The sequence below is a fragment of the Phyllopteryx taeniolatus genome, chromosome 2 (assembly GCF_024500385.1).
Source record: "Phyllopteryx taeniolatus isolate TA_2022b chromosome 2, UOR_Ptae_1.2, whole genome shotgun sequence".
In the NCBI taxonomy this organism is placed as follows: Eukaryota; Metazoa; Chordata; class Actinopteri; order Syngnathiformes; family Syngnathidae; genus Phyllopteryx; species Phyllopteryx taeniolatus.
Window position 1 is genome coordinate 11652215 of NC_084503.1, and position 22779 is coordinate 11674993.

At 40.7% G+C, this 22779-nt stretch overlaps 1 protein-coding gene across 1 annotated transcript in view; it reads left to right on the forward strand.

The window, feature by feature from the left end:
- Positions 1-22779, forward strand: part of LOC133471241 (A disintegrin and metalloproteinase with thrombospondin motifs 7) — a 112080-nt gene that overhangs the window by 19353 nt on the left and 69948 nt on the right. The window contains exons 4-7 of the mRNA XM_061760617.1: positions 1334-1533; positions 12641-12724; positions 16266-16390; positions 19310-19459. Of these exons, the coding sequence (XP_061616601.1) occupies positions 1334-1533; positions 12641-12724; positions 16266-16390; positions 19310-19459 (559 nt within the window). The remainder of the gene's footprint in view (positions 1-1333; positions 1534-12640; positions 12725-16265; positions 16391-19309; positions 19460-22779) is intronic.

Here is a 22779-nt window from a genome sequence, read left to right on the forward strand (position 1 = left end):
TTTGACATTTGCGCCGATAAACAAACTGGTTTTCTCGAGTTTTGTGACATTTTCTCTTCGCTTTATGTAGAAACAAAAAAGTTATCGATTTCCCCTTGAGACAGCTGAATTTAGCAGGTTAAAAAATATATATACTATATAATTGTGAAGTTATTTCCTCTGGCGTCAATCACTCATTTTTCAAGAGCATCCAGTCTTGTTTCACAGTTTGTATCAGCTCTGTCGATAGATAATAGAAATTTATTCATCAGTTTATTTGAACATTGTTAAATATATAGAGAGGACTTTTATAGCATAAAATGCAAGACTTGGGAAATTTATCATTAGGGTTGTCTTCATAAAGTCCTCTGAAATGAAGGTGTGCAATATTGTACACATCCTTCTCCCCTTCTGGGTACAGATTTTACTTTGAAGGCCTTGATAGTGATGACATTTCCATGTATACGTTACTGATAGCTTTCTCAGTACATAAGCAAATGGTAAAATTACTTCAGCCTGCCTATCATCTCAATATGTGTGGCTGTGTGATAAACATTCCGTTATTAGAAGATTGAAAGTATTTTTGTTGTTGTTATGCTCGGACCAGATAGGTTTCTATTTTACTTGGTCATAGATGACCACAATGTATTCCAAGGGGGGATCCTCTGTGTTACACTGTTGATGTACGATAAGTTGTTTCACAATATATTCAGTTGATAATATTTACATCAGCTCATACTGTTCGGTGTCTTTTGAATGACATTGACCCTGAGTACTGAATAACACAACATGACAACTCCACACAAGTCTGATTCGAAGCCATAAACTCAGAACTATGAGGCAGATGTGCTAACCACTACTTCATTCATCTTGCCTGAATCACATTTATCAATGCAAAAATGAGAAATGTCATGGCTTCATCCGAATTACTGTTGCACACAAAATTTGAACGAGATTTGAGTAAAGTATTAAATAATATGTGGCTTAGGTCCAGGTTACCAACATTGCACAATTAACTAGTTTGCACAGCGTTGTCAGAATATACACGACACAAGAAGAAGGCACGCTCAGTTATTCGCTCACTTATTGCTGGACAGTGAACCCCTATTTGTTCGCTCACAATTATTTTTTTATTTGATTGTTGTATACTTATGGCCTCTGTGTTTTAAATAATATTAATTAAGTGTAATTATGACTTCAGTACTGTGTTCGTGTAGATCCATGACATGTTCCCTCTTTAATGCAAATTTGAATTACATAATAATTAATTGCCATTATAAACAGAGCAACCAGTTTATCTGTTTGTAGAGCGTGTGTAGCCACTCAAGTCGTCTCCCTAATTTTCTATATCTAGATACCCATCACAGTTTGGAAGAGATTGAGAGAAAGCGGGAATACTGGGAGCAGCACCAGAACAGGAGGAAGAGGAGGATCCGTCAACGCTCCATCAGCAAAGAGAAGTGGGTGGAAACACTGGTGGTGGCTGACCCTAAAATGGTGGAATACCATGGCAGCAAAGGTGTTGAAAGCTACATTCTTGCTGTTATGAACATTGTAAGTATGAAACCAAAATGTAATAATGTAAAATGCTGTTTTTGTGTTCCGAACATAAGTTAAACTGCATACATCAATTTTCTACCCAGCTGATAGTAATTCAGCATCACAAGGAAGCTGGAATCTATCACCACTGATTTAGGGTGAGAGGTGGGCTTATCATCTGTATATCACAGGGCTGTGACAAATGTATTAAAATACAGCTTGTGAGTGTGAGTCAGTAAGACTTGGAGATGGAGCAAGCAGCCATTTGTCTGAATGAGTGCACAGACATTAATGTGAGACCGTTGTTTTTTGCCACAGGAGTGCCATTGTGTATTACGCATTGGCAAAAAAGAGAAGTTATAGTTTAGCATTTGCATTTAAATGTTAAATGTGGATCCTAATCATGTTTGGTCCATTGTGCAGCATACCCTTTATGATGATTTCTCCATCTAACGCTAGTAATTAGATAAACTGTAATTCTTTTTTTTACAACATACCTACACAATATAATAGAATGTAATATAAGAGCTGTATAAACATTTACATATACAGGGTTGGCAATGGGTCACGGAACCTCTTAGCTAATGTGGCTGAACAGTAATAAAAAAAACATATATATATATATATTTTTTAAAATCTCTTAGCCACACTTGTATATAGTTAGCCACAACAAATTTATTTATGCGGCAAAACCTTGAGCCACACTTAGCCAGTCCTCGTTACTGGGAACTAAGTCGATAAGCTTTCCCATGTGGACTCAATTAAAACTACCTTGTCATTAATTAGGAGTAGGGCTAAATGATTTGGGAAAAAAATACTCTTAAATTGCAAGTTTATTTATTTTTTTTTTTTTATTGCAAGACATCATTGACAAAGTTCTGGAAAACAGCTGGAGTGTTAGTTAGTCCAAGACATTGAAGCCATAATATATTAACGATAATGGTTTTGACTGTCATAAGGTAATATTCTTGACAAAATTTGGAAAATAAGGAAATTCAGACAAATTTTGGACATATTGTTCTGGAAGTAAATTTTTATAGGTTGTCAGCTTTGTAATAAATTTCTTGGCCTGGGTTAAGTACACGCCATTGAAGATCTAATTTGATTTCGTATGCATGCAAGCCACATGATGTTGAACTTGGCTTCATGTCCATGAATTTGTCCAACATGCGGAATTAGCGGCATCACGGTGCTCGACTGGTTAGCACATCTGCCTCACAGTTCTGAGGACTGGGGTTCAATTCTCGGCCCCGTCTGTGTGGAGTTTGCATCTTCTCCCGGTGCCTGCGCGGGTTTTCTCCGGGCACTCGGGTTTCCTCCCACATCCCCAAAGCATGCATTAATTGAAGACTCTAACTTGCCCGTCGGTTCGAATGGTTGTTTATTTCTATGTGCCCTGTGATTGGCTGGCGACCAGTTCCGGGTGTACACCGCCGTTCGCCCGAAGATAGCTGGGATAGGCTCCAGCACGCCCGCGACCCTAGTGAGGATAAGCGGGACGGAAAATGAATGAATGTGGAACTAGCTTCATTCAAGTGAAAGTGGACCTTCTACACTTAAAGCATTTGTCAGGTCTTGGCAGATCAATAAAGAAGATTAATCATTCCAGTGATGGCTACTGGTAGGCTCTTATCCACCTCACTACGTTCAGGATTGTACTTTGGAGGACAGACAATGTATTCTTTATGTAGCCTGGCTAAGCCAGGTCAAAGACAAAGTAGGCAGCCAAGGCTGCCGTTACCCCGTCTTCAAGTACTGTTCCTCTGCACACGTCCACTCCATCCACTCTGACCAAGACTGGAAGACTTGTAAAGGCCATCTTTCAGTCACTTTCCACCAACTGTACAGTTGGGTAAGGATTGTCAGCTTCAGTCTGTTTAAAGAATTGGAAAAACTGTTATTTTCAGCTAGAAAAATATATTACCTGCCTTTGTGCTAGCAATTATTAACACCAGATTTATTGCCAACACGTTCATCTGTATCTCTAACCAATTTGGGGGAGATTGTTGCGCAGTATGGAAAGGGATGGAGCGACCCTGAAGTTCCCCCACTAGTCAACAAACGCAGCTTTGTGTGCCAGACCAGAAACCCCAACCAGTTCCCTCCATACTTCTCACAATTTGATGAACATGTCAGTCTTCTCTTCAAAGATGTGTGGCAGCAAAACCAGAGCAGCACAGAAGTCAGTAGCTATGATAAAATGAGGAAACAAAAATCATCAGTAATCTTTCTCGTATCCTGTATGAATGCCCAAAAAGCTCCAGTTCATGCAGTGTAGTTGATAGCTTCCACAACCATTTCAAATTTGTATACATAAATTGTCATCATTGTGCTCAAAATGGTTTGGCGTAGGTGACAACGATGTCTTAAGACACATTAAATTGCAAACTATTGCTTTTAAAGTGTGAGATGGACATGTAGTCAACTCGGATTGGGGAAGTCTTTCCCATCAACACTGCACCATTGTGTTCAGGACACTCGGGCGTTTAGTTCTGTTCTCTTACATTGTCAAGGATCAACCGAAAGCCCCCCCATCCCTCATCCCCCAAACATGCAAAATATTTACACTGAGTACTCCATCATTGCTTCATGGAGAACTCGAATGATCCTGTTTCTCTGGATGTTTTGTGACATGCTTCTTTATCATTAAGTTTTGTTTGGAGTTCTTTGGGAAAAGGAGGAATGACGAACAGGGAGTCTTCTTGCTTCGTAACTGCATGATGGAAAAGAGTAGCAAGAAAAATAAAACCACAAACAATGGCCGAAGAGAAACAATGATTCTGTGAAAAATTCATTCTAGCTTGTAGAAATATGCTCAAGCCCTAAAACTAGAATGCAAAGTCATTTTAAATACAAATATAGCAGTTCTTTGGCCAAATGACCCCTGAGACAATTGCATGTGCATGTGGATAAGAACAAGGCATAATTTAAATTTGTACAGAGCCCCTAAGGTGACATGAAGAAGAAGGAAAAAAAAAGGTTCCCTTCCAATAAACAATGCATTTCGACACAATGTTTTTTTATCCGCCTTAATGTCCTTTCTGGCTTAACTTACTTAAACAAATACACAGGAGCTTCTGAAATCACTGTTTTAGTAGACATAAGCTCAGGAAGTCACAATCTTTTTATTTATTTTTCAGTCTCACTTTTTTCAGAAAACGTTCTGTGACTCGGTGGTCCTGGATGAATTAATTTGTATGGACAGCGACTTACTGGACCAGTGTTACAGACCAACTGGTTACCGCTGTGGCCGTTGAACGATATTTCTCTTTATATTTGCTGAACCGTCACTTTTTCAAACCACTATATTGAAATTGTTCAACTCTACGAGTTTTAAATAAACTTGCATACTGTGCATTTGCGGGAGATTCAGCCGGCCGCCATTGCCAAGCTGTACTAAAGTAAATATGTAAGATACCAGCTTGCGTTGAGCGAGTGTACGTTAGTAAAACTTGATGTATTATGTTGTTTGAGCTCAAACACATGATTACAATAAGATAGACAATTAAAATGTGCAATTTATTACAAAATTACAAGTAATATTAGGACATTGATCAGAATTAACAAGTAACGTAACAAAGTAACAAGTAACAAATTACACTTAAGTAACATTTACTGATCTCTTTGAGTTCAGTAAAAATCAGGGTTTACAGTGCAGAGTAATCCCGCTCATTTGTTCACATAAATAATATGTAACTATCCCTTCATTACCTAAATTAATCTCAAAGTCAAGTCACAGAGACTTGATCATTGTCTGATGGTGAGCAACAAGAATCAATGATGCTTACAATACATAAGAACTAAAGTGGGGGGGTAGGGGGGCAGAGACGACCTGCTTTGGGCTTGTCTGCTGCTTAACAACAATTGTTGGTCGCACTGCGCATGGCACAACAGCAAGGGTCCGACAGTCACGAATCATAAACGCTGCAGCCTGCAGGCTATAAGCAATACCGTTCCTCTGGCTGGTGGCCGGGACACTTGGCTTGACGGGCACGACGCACGCGACCGATGCGGTCGTCCATTGCTTTGTTGACATAAGGCTACCCTATAAGTCTCCTGTATTTGTTGAATAGTCGTCTGTAATTATGTTTTGTTAAATGATGGTCATGTGTAGTGGAAATTCTACAGGAATTGTCCTATTCAAATTTAAATAATAAAATAAAATTGCTTGGCCAGGTTGACCTGGAATGGATCAGCCGTTCAGAAGTTGTCCTGATATTCCCAATTGCCACCCTGCCCCTGCCTATGTTCCATCTAGCCATTCAACGGTTTTCCTCATTTGCGTCACACGTGAGCTGGAGCCTATCTTAGCTGACTGGGCAAAAGACAGGATATACCCTGGATTGGTTGTCACCCAGTCACAGCCAGTGCTGTACCAGAATGAGCTCACTGAACAAAAGTTCATGAACCAATTCATATTTTGGGCAAACGTGAACCGAACTTAATAATTCATTTCTGCTTGATGAACGTGCTCTAGAATTCGGTCATTCCGACGTCAGAGAACAATTTTCGAACGAAAGTTCATTTTCATTCAAGAGTGCCAGGTTTTGTTAGGGACTTTCTTGACAAAACCCGTCTGAACGCACTATATACGAGCCTTCATACACTATTTGGGGGATAAACGTTTTATTTAGCAACTGATTCAGTGCGGGTATGGCCGCCATTCATGGCAGGCAGGTGCGTTCAGGGACACCTCGTAAATTGGAGGGAGTATGTACTTTGGTGCTTCTTTTGTATAGTACATAATTGTAAAAATGTATTACTAGGAATATTATTTGTGGCGGCACGGTGGGCGACTGGTTAGAGCGTCAGCCTCACAGTTCTGAGGACCCGGGTTTAATCCCCGGCCCAGACTGTGTGGAGTTTGCATGTTCTCCCCGTGCATGCGTGGGATTTCTCCGGGCACTCCGGTTTCTTCCCACATCCCAAAAACATGCATAAATTGGAGACTCTAAATTGCCCGTAGGTGTGACTGTGAGTGTGAATGGTTGTTTGTTTGTATGTGCTCTGCGATTGGCTGGCAACCAGTTCAGGGTGTACCCCGCCTCCTGCCCGATGACAGCTGGGATAGGCTCCAGCACGCCCGCGACCCTAGTGAGGAGAAGCGGCTCAGAAAATGGATGGATGGAATTATTATTTGTGATTATTATTAGATTGCTTGAGTTAAATTATTAATGTCCTTTTACCATCATTCCTGTCATACTGTGTTGTGTGTTTTTTGTTTTTGTGACAAAAGTCCTGTTTTTTTTTTAATTCCTCTTTTAAAAAAAGACTATTGAAGCAACACATTTTTCCTCATATTTTTGAGATTGTAGGGTGAAAGCTGCAGCTGGCTACTATAGTGTGGACTGAATGGGTGACAACAATGGGAAAATGAAATTGCAGTATTTTGAGGTTTATAGCCCATCAGCAACATTTTGACAAAAAACAAAACAACTATAAACATTTTTGGAATGGTGAATTTAGTTCAAAATTTTGAATTATGAACTTAACTAGGTCATTTTTGTGGAACAGTAAACTGAACTTTGAGCTAGTTCCCATTATAAAATACACTTTCCCAACACTCATATAGAGAAACAACCATTCACACTCACATTCACACCTAGGGGCAATTTAGAGTCTTGAAGGAACCAACCGCATGCTTTTTCATTACTCCTGACATTGCAAAAATTAAAACATTAAAAAATAAATAAAAATTAATCAAATGGATGGTCACTGATGGTGTAGTGGTACACTTGCCTGACATTGCTGTGGGCAGCATGGGTTCAGTTCCCACTCAGTGATGGTGTGAATGTGAGTGCAAATGGTTTTCTGTATCTATATGTGCCCTGTGACTGACTGGCGACCAGTTCAGGGTGTCGGCCGCCTTTTGCTCGAAGTCAGCTGGGATGGGCTCCCGCGACACTGACCAGGATAAGGGGTGTTGAGAATGGATGGATTAATTGAATTGCTATTCTTGTTTGTTCAAGAAATGTCTAAAGTTTTTGCTACTTTGGTTGTGCGGGTGTACCAAGTCATTGTGGATGTGTTAGGTCCACAGTTTTTCTTTCCTCAAATCATTGTCTGGTCCCTAGCCTGTTTTAGTCGTTACTAGTTCTTTGTTTGGGGTTTAGTAAACTGACTTCCTTTGCATTATAAATCAGAATAAGAAACATCTTTATTTTGCCAAGTATGTCCAAAAAACACAAGGAATTTGTCTTCGGTACTTGGAGCCGCTCTAGTACAACAAGAGACAGTCAATTGACAGAGAACACTTTTGAGACATAAAGACATTGAGAAAAACAATCACTGAGCAAAAAAGGATTGCTAGTTATCTGGTAATGCCGGTACAATATTCATTTTTTTTTGACAATATTGCAAAAAGATGCAGAATCCTCTAGCACTTAGAGTAGTTTGAATGACTAATATAGCAATAGTCCGGTGCAATGACCATTGTGCAAAGGGCCCCAAGACTTCAAGGAAACCCAAGTGATTTTACTCAATAAAGTACTGCATTTCTGGTCTGACAGCTTCTAATTAAAATGCTGTCAGTATTCAGAATATTCAGAAGTAGATTTGAGACATGACAGGAAGAGAATTCATTGACTGAGAGGCTTCTGGTTTTGTAGACAATAATAGATTGAGGAAGCTGTTATTATTCCACATATATCCTCTTTGAACCTCCAAGCTGTGAATGGTTTTACGAAAACAATCTTGCACAGTGCCAAGAGAGAGCTCCTCTGCCCCTGTCCTCACAACAAGTAATGACATCATCTTCCTCAATGAGCAGATGTTCCATTGTCTACCTACTGACACTGTGTTGAGGTTGTCGGCTTCAGAAGAAGTTTGTGGGTTGTTTTTTTTCCTGCTCTTCAAACATATGGAGTTAAGTCATGACACGTGCAACAGCCGGGACACTAAATCTCTCAATACTATAAATGGAGGTCAGATTAGAAGCAAATGAATAGAAGGATGCTGTGTGAATTCAAAAGGAACATTTAAACATCTGGTTGTGGTGAAGATGGATGGCATGAAAATCCTGCCTGCAAATCAAGAACCATGCTTGTTCAAGCAATGATTTGCAGCTCATTTTTGTATTCACTCAATTGGTGCACCAAAATCATGTGGCATTGTCACAAAGATCCTCTCTGAGAAGTTTTCAATGCCATTATAAAAGTTATCCTTAGTTTGCTCGTCTTTACCGTCAGATTCGGAAGGCCTTGGTGGTTCATCGATTGGGAGTGACAAGATGATCATGGCGCATCTCTGGATGGACACTTTCAATTTCATTTGTCATTATTTGTGTTTTTCAGGTGAAAAAGGGAGGGAAGGAAAATCTCAAAATGTTGAGATAAAGTAGTTGTTTTTTATTGGTTAGTGAAAAGTACATTTTTGAGTGAAAGCAAGGCAGAACAAGATCCCAGAAAAGCCGGCACACACTCCCATCTCCAATTGTTTGACAATTGTTTGAGGAGTTTGAAGAAAAAATGCAACAACACTCAAAAAACTCAAGGAATCGCTCAATGCTTTGAAGACTGAGTTAACTATGGTAAAAAAGAAGTAAGATATAATTAATGGCGCAGTTCAATACGCTGCAAGGAGTGGTGAAAGACTTGAACGTGGAAGTCATGACGCTGAAACAAGAGAAGAAAGAGAAAGATGGGAAAATCATACAGCTTGAGGGTCGGATGGCAGACCTCGAACAGCACACAAGAATGAATGACCTAATTGTCAACTGACTCACCATCAAACTCCGCTCCGGGAAACAAATTCACCGATGCCAGCCTTGCCAAGGCAAAGAGTGTGGAGGAGCAGGTGATCGGCTTTTTCCGGTCCAAGGGGATGAATGTAGACAGGCGTGACCTGTCACCCACTCACACGGAGATGGTAGCGAGACAAACCAGCTGTAATCCTGCGGTTTTAATGAATTCTAAAAATTGTCACGCATGATGACTCACATATTGACCCAGTATTTTAGCTGATTTGTATACAGACTGTTGTTACTACACAGACGACCAGTTTCGGAATACTGTCAATTTACAACAAGGACTGGCGATCATACACTTGAGCAGGAGGAGTTTACAGAATATGCAATTTTCCAAAATATAAAAGACTAATTGGGACAATTCACCACACCGTTCAGTGTGGTGGCAATCTCCAAGACATGGCTTTGTCAGGAAAGGGAGATGAATTTTGAAATTAAGGGATATGAATTAAATAATATAAATAGAGGTAGCAAAAGGGGAGGGGGAACGGCATTGTTTGTAGACAGAAGATTAAAACACAAAATCATTACTAATATGACCACTGCTGTTGAGGATGTATTTGAATGTACTGTATTTCCATTGAAATTGACAAGGAGAAAAGGAAAAACATCATCCAGCATTGAACAATTTAAAAATACCATGGAAAGTTTGTTCATGAACACCGAACAGAAGGTCACCTTTATTTGTGGCGACTTTAATATAGACCTATTGAATCCCCAGAAACCAGAATCAATTGCTGATTTTGTTTCCGCAATGTACAGTATGAGTTTATACCCTACCATGACTAAACCGAGTAGAATAACAGTGAATTTGGCTACAATTATCGATAAAATTTACACCAAAGCCAAAGTCTTTGTAAAATATAAATGTGAACTTCAATGAAGAATGAACAAGGAATATGGCAGAAGAGAGCAAGGATGGATGCAAGTCTCAACATACTGAGGTGTGCATTATCTGGGCAAGAGTGGAAAGGTGTGTATCAAGCTGAAAATGTAGCAATTTCTTTCTTGCTTTTTATCAGTCTATCCATAACAACAAATGAAACTGCCAAGACAGGCCCTGGATCACAAAAAGCCTGTTCAATGCCTGCCAAAAAAAGAAGACAATGTATTAAATATTTATTAAGAATAGAACAACGGAAACAGAAATTAAATATAAAAAATAGAAATATGTAAACTTACTCATATAATTAGGAAACGTAAAAAGGATTATAGTATTATAATTATGTGCTTAAAAAGGACAAAAATAACATCTGAGGCATATGGTAAATAATTAAATAATTAAAACAATAAATTAATAAACAGTACGACCTTTCCCGCCTGTTTTATTGATGATAATAAAACCATCCAGGATGAGGAAGTGGTGGAAGGCTTCTTCTTTAATGTGGGGCGAAAACTGGCAAAGGACATTCAATATTCACGAGGGTATTGAAACGTTTGTTCATGAAAGTAACCCAGCCACTATTTTTTTAAAACACACAGATAGAAATTTAATTATGAATATTGTTGGAAGTTTCAAAAATAAAACATCACACGATTGGAATGGAATTGAGATGACACTAGTAAAACAAGTGATACTATTGTGGACCCTCTAACATACATTATATGTAATCTATCTCTCAAATCGAGTGGTTTCCCCACTGAACGTAGCAACAGTGATCCCTGTGTATGAATCAGATGAAAAAAATATTTTTACAAATTACAGGCCTATATAATTATTTTCCCAGTTCTCGAAAATATAGAAACTATTTGTTGCTCGGTTGGACAGCTTCATTGACAAACGTGTTACTCATGGAGAGTCAGTATGGCTTTAGAGCAAATAGATCAACCACACTGGGATTAATGGAATTGGTTGAGAAACTAACAAGTGCAATTGATAAGGAGTATGCAGTGTTGTGTTTATAGACCTCCAAAAAGCTTTTGATACAATAGACCATGTTAATTCTCTCTACACTGCTTACCCTATTCAGGGTTGCGGGGCGCTGGAGCCTATCCCAACTGACTTCGGGCAAATGGCAGACTACACCCTGTACTGGTCGCCAGTCAGTTGCAGGGCGCCCATGTTAATTTATTAAAGAAATTAGAGAGATATGGATGAGGGGGACAGGTTTGAACCGGTGAAAAAGTTATATTGAAAATAGACAGCAGTTAGTACAGCTTTGCATATTTAAGTCAGCGTTTGCAGATATCGCGTGGTGCACTGTAAGGGTAAATTCTGGGACTTAGATTATTTATTATTTACATCAATGATAGAGGAAATGTTTCCAATATTTTTAATCATGTGGTGTTCTCTGATGATACAAAAGTTTTCTGCACTGGGAAGAACATTCACCAGCTTCTGTAGTTTTGTTGCCGGCATCTAGAGGTTATGAAAAAGCTGTACACTTTCATTCCAATATGCCACTGCCACTTAGTGGTTATGAAAAAGGTGTAGCCTACAATTTCATTCCAATATGAAAGGGGTATGTATGACTGCATACTATGTACAGTTGTGCTCATAAGTTAACATACCCTGGCAAAACTTGTGAAATATAGTTTTTTTAAATATGACTGATGACTGCACAACAACTATAATAACCATTAATATCTTTATGGTTATTATTATTCATCAGTTATGTTTTGTTTGATGATAATGCTTTTCTGAAATGCTTGACAGTTTAATGTGAATTCCATTAAAATAAAATTAAATGTGTTTCGCCTGGCCCTTCATATTTACTTTAAAGAATTGTACCTATCTTACAAATTCTGCCTGAGTAATCAAACATGTGAGCACAACTATGTCTTTTCTTATTTACTAAATAAAAGTAGGGCTGTGAATTTCAAAATAAGAGCAAGTAAATAGAAATAATTATGTGTCCAAATAAAGTGCTTAACTTAAGAATAATTCTTTTGAAAAACAAACAAAATACAGATAGTACTTCATGTTTTGATCATTTTATACCCAATCATGGCACCCACCTTTTCCCAATTAGCCTGTTCACCTGTGGGATGTTCCAAACAGGTGTTTGATGAGCATTCCTCAGTCTTTTTTTGCCACCTGTACCAGCTTTTTTGGAATGTGTTGCAGCCATAACATTCTAAGTTAATGGTTATTTGCTAAAAACAATCAAGTTTATCAGTTTGAACATTACATATTTTGTCTTTGTAGTGTATTCAATTTAATATAGGTTGAACATGATTTGCAAATCATTGTATTCTGTTTTTATTTATGTTTAACACAACGTCCCAACTTCATTGGAATTGGGGTTGTATATTTGAAATAAAAATAAGTAACATTAATAACAAGTAATTTGACTGCATCTCCCCCTCCCCCACGTTACACGAAATGTGTCAATTGAATCCACCGTGTGTACTTTTCTGTATGTTTTTGTTTTCCAGGTAGCAGGTCTTTTTCAAGATCCAACTATCGGAAACGCCATCAACATTGTTGTGGTTCGACTTATTTTACTGGAGCAGGATGAGGTAAAATGCTTTGTCTTGATTCTGGATTTATTGTTGCTAATTCCAATTCCAGAGAATTCTGTTAATGTCATTCTTGCACAAGGGCTCCACACTCGCTACTCTTTTGAGTGGCCTTGATTGAAGGCTGCCTCAATGTGAAAGGCAAAGTGAAATTTATTCTATATTTTTTTTATACTTAACTCAGCGGATAAGCTGATTGGCTCTCCGCAGTTCTAATATCAAAGCAAATTGTCAGAAAGGTGACTTAGACATGATTTACACTGCAGGTCCAAGTGCCCAATTCCTATTTAATGGTGATATCTGATATTTTGACTCTCTATTTACATGTACATTTCAAGTGACACATCCAATATGGCTGTGTTTAAATTCACTGAACACACGGAACAAGCCGCATGTGCAGACACCCAAATTGTATGTAAAAAAAACTCCAGAAGCAACAAGAATGAAGTGATAAAAGAAAACAATGATAAATAATAAGACCAATACTAAACTGTGGTGACCACTACAGTTAGAGACTTTCACCAAGGGCCTGTGCCATCAGACATGAGTTGGTGGCATGACTTCTGATTCCGGTTTAGGAGGAATTACTTTGGTTGCTGGGTTACAACGATGACATACAGTATAGACAGAACAAGCTTTTGTTAAAGGGACAAAATGCAGTTTTTAAACTGCTAGCAATATTTGAATGTAGCCTCATTTCAATCACCGCCCTCACCCATTGCCCCCAGTCAAAGATATGCCTGAGCTCACTAAACTTGGACCAAAACATTTCACGTGTGTGTGTGTGTGTGTCTGTGTATATATATTTTTTCAATCTGTTATATTGCAGCCATTTGCTGAAATCTTTTTTATTTTTTTTCCTCATTAATGTACAAACAGCACCCCATACTGACAGAAAAAGAATGGAATTGTTGAAATTTTTGCATTTATTAAAAAAGAAAAAGTATTCAGACCCTTTGCTGTGACACTCATATATTTAGCTTGGGTGCTGTCCATTTCTTCTGATCATCTTTGAGATGGTTCTACACCTTCATTGGAGGCCAGCTGTGTTTGATTATACTGATTGGACTTGATTAGGTAAGCCACGCACCTGTCTATATAAGACCTTACAGCTCACAGTGCATCTCAGAGCAAATGAGAATCATGAGGTCAAAGGAACTGCCTGAAGAGCCCAGAGACAGAATTGTGGCAAGGCACAGATCTGGCCATGGTTACAAAATAATTTCTGCTGCACTTAAGGTTCCAAAGAGCACAGTGGCCTCCATAATCCTTAAATGGAAGACGTTTGGGACGATCAGAACCCTTCCTAGAGCTGGCCATCCGGCCAAACTGAGTAATTGGGGGAGAAGAGCCTTGGTGAGAGAAGTAAAGAAGAACCCAAAGATCACTGTGGCTGAGCTCCAGAGATGCAGTCAGAAGATGGGAGAAAGTTCTAGAAAGTCAACCATCACTGCAGCCCTCCACTAGTCGGGGCTTTATGGCAGAGTGGCCCCATGGAAGCCTCCCCTCAGTGCAAGACACATGAAAGCCCGCATGGAGTTTGAGAATTTACATGATTTTGAGTTTGAGAACTTACATGATTTTAGCAAATGGCTGCAATATAACAAAGAGTGAAAAATTTAAGGGGGTCTGAATACTTTCCGTACTCAGTGTGTGTGTGTGTGTGTGTATATACAACACACACACACATAGACAGCGTCTGAAATAAGTATTTAACACGTCGCCATTTTTCTCACGAAATATATTTCCAAAGGTGCTATTGACATGAAAATGTCACCAAATGTTGGGAACAACCCAAGTAATCCAGGAATGAGGAATAATGTGATATGACACAGGGAAAAAGTATTGAACACGCCAACTGGTATTTATTTAATACTTTGTTTGCAATGGCAGCTTCAAGACGCCTCCTGTATGGAAAAACTAGTCGCATACATTGCTCTGGTGTGATTTTTGGCCCATTCCTCCACACAAGCAGTCTTCAAATCTTGAAGGTTCCGTGGGCTTTTTATGGACCTTGAGTTTCAGTTCTTTCCATAGATTTTTGACTGGATTCAAGTCAGGTGATTGGCTGGGCCATTCTAGCAGCGTTATTTTTTTGGCGGAGAAACCAATTGAGAGTTTCCTAGGCAGTATGTTTTGGATCATTATCCCGATGAAATGTCCACCCTTGTTTCATTTACATCATCCTCGTAGATGGCAGCAGATTTTGTCAAGAATGTCTCGGTACATTTGCCCATTCATCCTTCCTTCAATAATGTGAAGTTTACCAGTACGATTCCACCATACACCATAATACTGTTGGTATGGTGTTTTTAGGGTGATGTGCAGTGCCATTTCTCCTCCAAATATGGTGTGCATTATGGCATCCAGTGTTTAATTTTGCCTTCATCACACTAGACTATATTCTCCCAGTATTTAACTGGCTTGTCCAAATGTTGTTCAGCAAACTTTAAACAAGCTTTAACATACTTTCTTTTTCAGAAATGGGGTCTTGCATGGTGAACGTGCATACAGGCCATGGCGGCGCTGTACATTACTCCCTTTTTTCCTTGTGACAAGCTAATTCCAGGTCTTTTTGAAGCTCTCCACAGTGGTCCTTGGCTCTTGGACAACTCTTCTAATTAAACTTTGCACTCCTTTGTCAGAAATCTTGTGAGGAGCACCTGATCGAGGCAAATTTATGGTGGTATAATTGGCTTTCCGCTTATGTATTATGTATATGTATGGCCCCAACTGCGCTCACTGGAACATTCAGAAGCATAGATATGCGCCTGTAACCAATGCCTTCGTTATGTTTGGCAACAATTACTTTGCGATGGTCTTGAGACAGCTCTCTGCTCTTACCCATCATGGGTTGTGTTTTGACTCACCCATTGGCAATGAGACTTTTTTGTAGGCCATCAATTAGGACTGAACCATCTGATATTTATTTGCACTGACAAGGGGCTTAACATTCAAAAAACGTTCAAAATGCATTGTAGTGGCTATTTTACAACATTCTACATTTTGTTTTTTTAGATCGAGAGAGATCTAAAGTTTAGCATGGCAGTAAGCTGGTTTAGCATGGCAGTAAGCTGGGATCGACTGTTATTGAATTATTGACTATTATTGACAATTGAATTAATTATTTTAATTTAGTCCACGGCGGCACGGTGGCCGACCGACCCTAATGAGGAGAAGCGGCTCAGAAAATGGATGGATGAATTAAGTCCACCCCATATCTCAACTGACACATTTGTGCTTTTTGTGTTGACAGTTTTGAACAATTACCAGAGAAGTGTTATTTTTGCTGCTTGTATTGGTGTCTGTAAAATGCTGTTTGGTGGCCATGAAGGAACATCTTGATAACTGTTATTAAAGCCTGTTTGGATGTTCTGTAGGGGGATTTAAGCAGTGATGGTATAATATGGATGAAACCGACACAATTGTTGTGTCTTGTCCATCAAATACAATATGTGCTTTTCTCTTTGCATTGAGCTATGTCATTTTTTTCTGGTTAATCTTTCCTACCATGTGTTCCGTTGTGACATTTCATACACAGGAAGACTTAAAGATTACTCACCATGCCGACAACAGTTTGAGTAGCTTTTGCAAGTGGCAGAAACGACTCAACATGAAGCTAGATGATCATCCCCTGCACCACGATGTAGCTGTTCTTCTTACCAGGTAAATAAGTTTTGCTAGATATGAAGGTGAAATGACGAGAAGCCATTTTTAATGCGACAGGAAGTCCTTGAAAAGCAGAGATGAAAGTGGAAAGTTGCACAGCGTTTAAGGGGTGTGTAGACAAGGCTGTTGTACCTGGTGGATGAAAGAGTGTGATGACAGTCAGTCTGTTAAAAATTTATGTTGTGGCTCGCATGTCCGTTTGAAGCATTCCTTTCAGCTATCCTTGTGAAAAATGAGTCATTACTCTCCATCCATCCATTCATTTTCTGTACCGCTTACCCTCACTAGGGTCGCGGGCGTGCTGGAGCCTATCTCAGCTATCTTCAGGCAGGAGACGGGGTACACCCTGAACTGGTCGCCAGCCAATCGCAGGGCACACATAAACAAACAACCATTTGCACTCACATTCACACCTACGGGCAATTTAGAGTCTTCAGTTAACCTGGCATGCATGTTTTTGGGATGTGGGAGGAAACTGGAGTCCCCGGAGAAGACCCACGCAGGCACGGGGAGAACATGCAAACTCCACACAGGCAGGGTCTACTCTCCTGGCCACAAAATACCTCCATGCTCTACTTCTTTATCTCCTTTGCTAGATGAAAAATTTTCATTAGTCCATGTGTCCTCTTAATTTTTGTATTCTCCCTTAGCGATTCTCCCACTTTATTCCTACGTTCTCCCCATTAGCTTCAGAATTTTTTAATAAAGTGAAAAATTAGAAGAATCACAATTTCTCTGATGTGTTTCTGTAAGTCATTGGGATAATGATGGTCTAAAAATTAAACATTTGTCCCCATCCATAAACTGATGATGAAATGCAGAGTAATCTATGTACAATTATGGAGCAATTATTATGGTTTTCACACAGAATATATTAGGTAAGGGAAAAAGAAGTGTAAGTGGCTCAAGCTGCACACCTAGTCTGTAAACAAACAGTGCAGCTCAGCTTCTGCTAGTAGATGTCATACCTAGCGATACGTTTTTGGTTGAATGTCAGTTGTTTACTCATTTACTAACGCAACTTCAAGTGGCATTTAAGCAGCTTACCCTGGGCTCTTTAGATAGAGCTAAAGCAATAAAAAAATGCCCTCGTTAGTGCGTTCAGAGTAAAATAATTCATACTGTTCAAATTGTTACTGTTGCACTTGTCTGTCGCCCTTTTGCTAAAAAGAAGATAAACTATTCATGTTACTCTTTTTCCATGCACACTTATTATCAACTGACTGATGGTGTAGTAGTAGGTGGCACGGTGGCCGACTGGTTAGAGCGTCAGCCTCACAGTTCTGAGGACCCGGGTTCAATCCCCGGCCCCGCCTGTGTGGAGTTTGCATGTTCTCCCCCTGCCTGCGTGGGTTTTCTCCGGGCACTCCGGTTTCCTCCCACATCCCAAAAACATGCATTATTTGAAGACTCTAAATTGCCCCTTGGCATGAATGTGAGTGTGAATGGTTGTTTGTTTGTATGTGCCCTGCGATTGGCTGGCAACCAGTTCAGGGTGTACCCCGCCTCCTGCCCGATGACAGCTGGGATAGGCTCCAGCATGCCCGCGACCCTCGTGAGGAGAAGCGGATCAGAAAATGGATGGATGGATGGATGATGGTGTAGTGGTAAACTCACCTGACTTTGGTGCGGACATCACTCAGTGATGGTGTGAATGTGATTGCGACTGGTTATCTGTGTCTATATGTGCCCTGCGACTGACTGGCGACCAGTTCAGGGTGTGGTCCGCTGGGATAGGCTCCAGCGCCCAGCGACCCTAACCAGGATAAGAGGTGTCGAAAATGAATGGACTTATTGTCAACTTATAACCAAGATACTTACTGAACCGTGATTTTTGACATACCAATATGCCTCCAGTCATCACACATTTATGGGGTTTCACCCTCATTCGGTCCCCTGAGAGCAACTATGTCAACAATCCGGCCCGCGGTGAAAACAATTTTGACCTCCTGCTCGATTGGGTTGGGTGGTTTGGTATAGCCTTGAACTTTTAACGTTTACAGTATTAAGCAGTTAGCTCACAGCTGCTGACGCAAATATTTGAGCTAACCAGCCAAGTCAATCAGCTTAGCAAAATGATGGTCCCGCATCGTCAGAAATTGAATCAGCCACAACGTACTTTTCGAGATGCTCATGTATCACTGTTGTGGTGACAAGAAAGACACGTTCTGTCTCGCAGGTTTCTCACACATTTCCCTTCAGTATTTAGCCTTGAAAGCTTAAACTTCCGAGCGCTGTTTCTAGCAGACATACCCGGAAGGCCACTACTGCGTATGTGCGTCATGCCGCAGGCAGAGAGCAGGCAACGCGGCGAGCACTGAGAGGATTCAAGCACTTTTGAAAGAAAAACAAAGCTGCAAAATGAAAAAAAAACGCATTTGACAAATAAATTGTCAACAATTTTGATCGTCAACGTTGTTGTGACTAATCCATCCATCCATTTTCTTAGCCGCTTCTCCTCATTCGGGTCACGGGCGTGCTGAAGCCTATCCCAGCTGTCATCGGGCAGAAGGCAGGGTACACCCTGAACTAGTTGCCAGCCAATCACAGGGCACATACAAATAAACAACCATTTGCACTCACAGTCACACCTACGGGCAATTTAGAGTCTCCAATTAATGCACATTTTTGGGATGTGGGAGGAAACCGGAGTGCCCGGAGAAAACCCATGCAGGCACAGGGAGAACATACAAACTCCACACAGGCGGGGCCGGGGATTGAACCCGGGTTCTCAGAACTGTGAGGCTGACGCTCGAACCAGTCGCCCACCGTGCCGTTGTGACTAATCGTGGCAGCTATTTTGAACATTTAGTAGTGTATTAATAGCATTTTTTTTTTTTCATGTAGCTTTTCCATTTCCACTTTGTTTCTGTACTTTTGGACATCTAGCTGAGATTGCATCCTCTGTTTCCACAGGAAGGACATATGTGCATCTATCAATATGCCTTGTGAAACGCTGGGTTTGTCCCATGTGGTAGGGATGTGTCAATCACATCGCAGCTGCAGTATTAGTGAAGACACTGGCTTCCCATTGGCCTTCACTGTTGCGCATGAGCTGGGGCACAAGTAAGTTTCCACCTCACACATTTTATACATTGTCTTTTACACAAGTACATTAAAGGTTTATTTATAAATATATGTGTGCTGTCAAGGACTAACCCAGCTCTCCAAATGACAGTTGCACACTTGGCTAAACACATATTGATGTTGTAACAGAAGGATGAGAAATAATGTATGTAAGAATAAAATAATATGTATGTAATAATACAAATGGAAATAATGTATTAAGATCATTATTAAATAATGAATCCTAACTTTGTTTGGAAATTGGGATTACTCATCTATAGCCTTGTGTTGGACGTAACATCTATGATACATAAAGAATCATCTTAGAAAAACTGATTATCAAAAATTAGACAACAAATAACTACAGTATACAATCATCATGAATCACTGTACTGTAGTTGAATAGGGTCGCTGTTGAATGGAAAATGTGCATCTCCATGTTTTACTTGGACAAAAAAAAGAAAAGTATTTTTTGTTGTTTTTTTAAATGAAAAGAAAAACTCAAATTTTTTAGATACATGCTTTTTGCTGGACAACAACCATGTAATGATTTAAATGAGAAAAAAATGCAAAAGCTTTAGGCTTAAAAAACTGGCTGGTTCAAATTAATTTAATTACCAAGATTAGTTCATTAGTTTGTTTGTATGTCAAAACAAATTTTCCTTTAAGAAATAGTATCAATTAAAATATCCACTCCAGTCCAAACCAACGCAAGCGCCAATAACAGAAAGAAGAAGAAAAAAAGAAAAAAAAACCAACACCGAGCCAAAATCCCACTGCAGCAGCTCCACACCACAATGAACCGGGACAAAGCCCACACAAACGCCGTCCCACAGCACCTCAAACACCAACCCTGCACCTCACTGGTGAAAGTCGGGAACGGAACCAGCTCTCCACAGCCCCTGGCCCCATCCATTTAAAAAAATAAATAAATCACCGGCGCCATGCGAAGCCCCCCCTCGCGCCAAAATGCCGAGCCCCGGCACGCACTGCCCAAAACAAGAGGCCAAAAGCCCAAAACAGGAAGCCAAGCCAAAACCCGCACACACAAACCACGCGACGCGATGAAGCAGCCCCAAACACCCACTTCGACAATGGTACATCCAACCCCGAGCCGAAACATCAACCAATGAATACCAAGTCAACCATGTTGCCATATCCTCTGCTAAAACGACAATGGAAACATCTGCAACTTACCGCAAGGTGGTTTCTCAAGTTAGAAGTGGGCTGAATATACATGGAAAAGAATGACACGCTGTGCTGACCCCTAATGGGGACAAGCCGAAAGGAAAAAAAGAAGAAAAAGTGGGCGGTCACAATTTAAAATGCAGCCCTATAGCCAGTGCAAAAAATAGGCCGGTCCTAAATTGTGAGAGTTGTGATTGGTGCAGATTGTAATGGACATGTTGGTGAAGGAAATAGGGGTGATGAAGAAGTGATGGTTAAGTACGGCATCCAGGAAAGGAACTTGGAGGGACAGATGGTGGTTGACTTTGCAAAAAGGATGGAAATGGCTGTAGTGAACACTTTTTTCCAGAAGAGGCAGGAACATAGGGTGATCTACAAGAGCGGAGGTAGAAGCACGCAGGTGGATTACATCTTGTGCAGACGATGTAATCTGAAGGAGGTTACCGACTGTCTTCTTCTTCTTTTCCTTTCGGCTTGTCCCGTTAGGGGTCGCCACAGCGCGTCATCCTTTTCCATGAGAGCCTATCTCCTGCATCCTCCTCTCGAACACCAACTGCCATCATGTCTTCCCTCACGACATCCATCAACCTTCTCTTTGGTCTTCCTCGAGCTCTCTTGCCTGGCAGCTCCATCCTCATCATCCTTCTACCAATATACTCACTCTCTCTCCTCTGGACGTGTCCAAACCATTGAAGTCTGCTCTCTCTAACTTTATCTCCAAACCATCAAACCTTGGCTGTCCCTCTGATGAGCTCATTTCTAATTTTATCCAACCTGGTCACTCCGAGAGCGAACCTCAACATCTTCATTTCCGCCACCTCCAGCTCTGCTTCCTGTTTTCTCTTCAGTGCCACTGTCTCTAATCCATACATCATGGCTGGCCTCACCACTGTTTTATAAACTTTGCCCTTCATCCTAGCAGAGACTCTTCTGTCACATAACACACCTGACACCTTCCTCCACCCGTTCCAACCTGCTTGGACCTGTTTCTTCACTTCCTGACCACACTCACCATTGCTCTGGACGGTTGACCCCAAGTATTTAAAGTCCTCTACCTTTGCCATCTCTTCTCCTTGTAGCCTCACTCATCCCCCCCACCCCTCTCATTCATGCACATATATTGTCTTACTTCAGCTAATCTTCATTCCTCTTCTTTTCAGTGCATGCCTCCATCTTTCTAACTGTTCCTCCAGCTGCTCCCTGCTTTCACTGCAGATCACAATGTCATCTGCAAACATCATGGTCCACGGGGATTCCAGTCTAACCTCATCTGTCAGCCTATCCATCACCACTGCAAAAAGGAAGGGGCTCAGGGCTGATCCCTGATGCAGTCCCACGTCCACCTTAAATTTTTCTGTCACACCGACAGCACACCTCACCGAGAAGAAGAAGAAGAAGAATCATCTTTTATTGTCATAAACATGCATGCATGCACGCACACGAAATTTGTTCTCTGCATTTAACCCATCACAGTGAACACATACACATACACATACACATGTTAGTAGAACACACTGGAGCAGGGGGCAGCTGAAGCGCCCGGGGAGCATTTCGGGGTATCGGTGTCTTGCTCAAGGACACCACAGCCGTGAGTCCGGAGGATGTTGGCGGATGGTCCCGTCGGGGTTTTGAACCTAGGTCCCCCACGGTGGCAGGCGATGATCTTAACCATTGGGCCACGGCTGCCGCTGCTCTGCTGCCCTCGTACATGTCCTGTATTATTCTAACATACTTCTCTGCCACTCCAGACTTCCGCATGCAGTACCACAGTTCCTCTCTGGGTACTCTGTCATAGGCTTTCTCTAGATCTACAAAGACACAATGTAGCTCCTTCTGACCTTCTCTGTACTTTTCCATCAACATCCTCAAGGCAAATAATGCACCTGTGGTACTCTTTCTAGGCATGAAACCATACTGTTGCTCGCAAATACTCACTTCTGTCCTGAGTCTAGCCTCCACTACTCTTTCCCATAACTTCATTGTGTGGCTCATCAACTTTATTCCTCTATAGTTGCCACAGCTCTGCACATCACCTTTGTTCTTAAAAATGGGCACCAGTACACTTTTCCTCCATTCCTCAGGCATCTTCTCACGCACTAGAATTCTATTGAACAAGCTGGTCAAAAACTCCA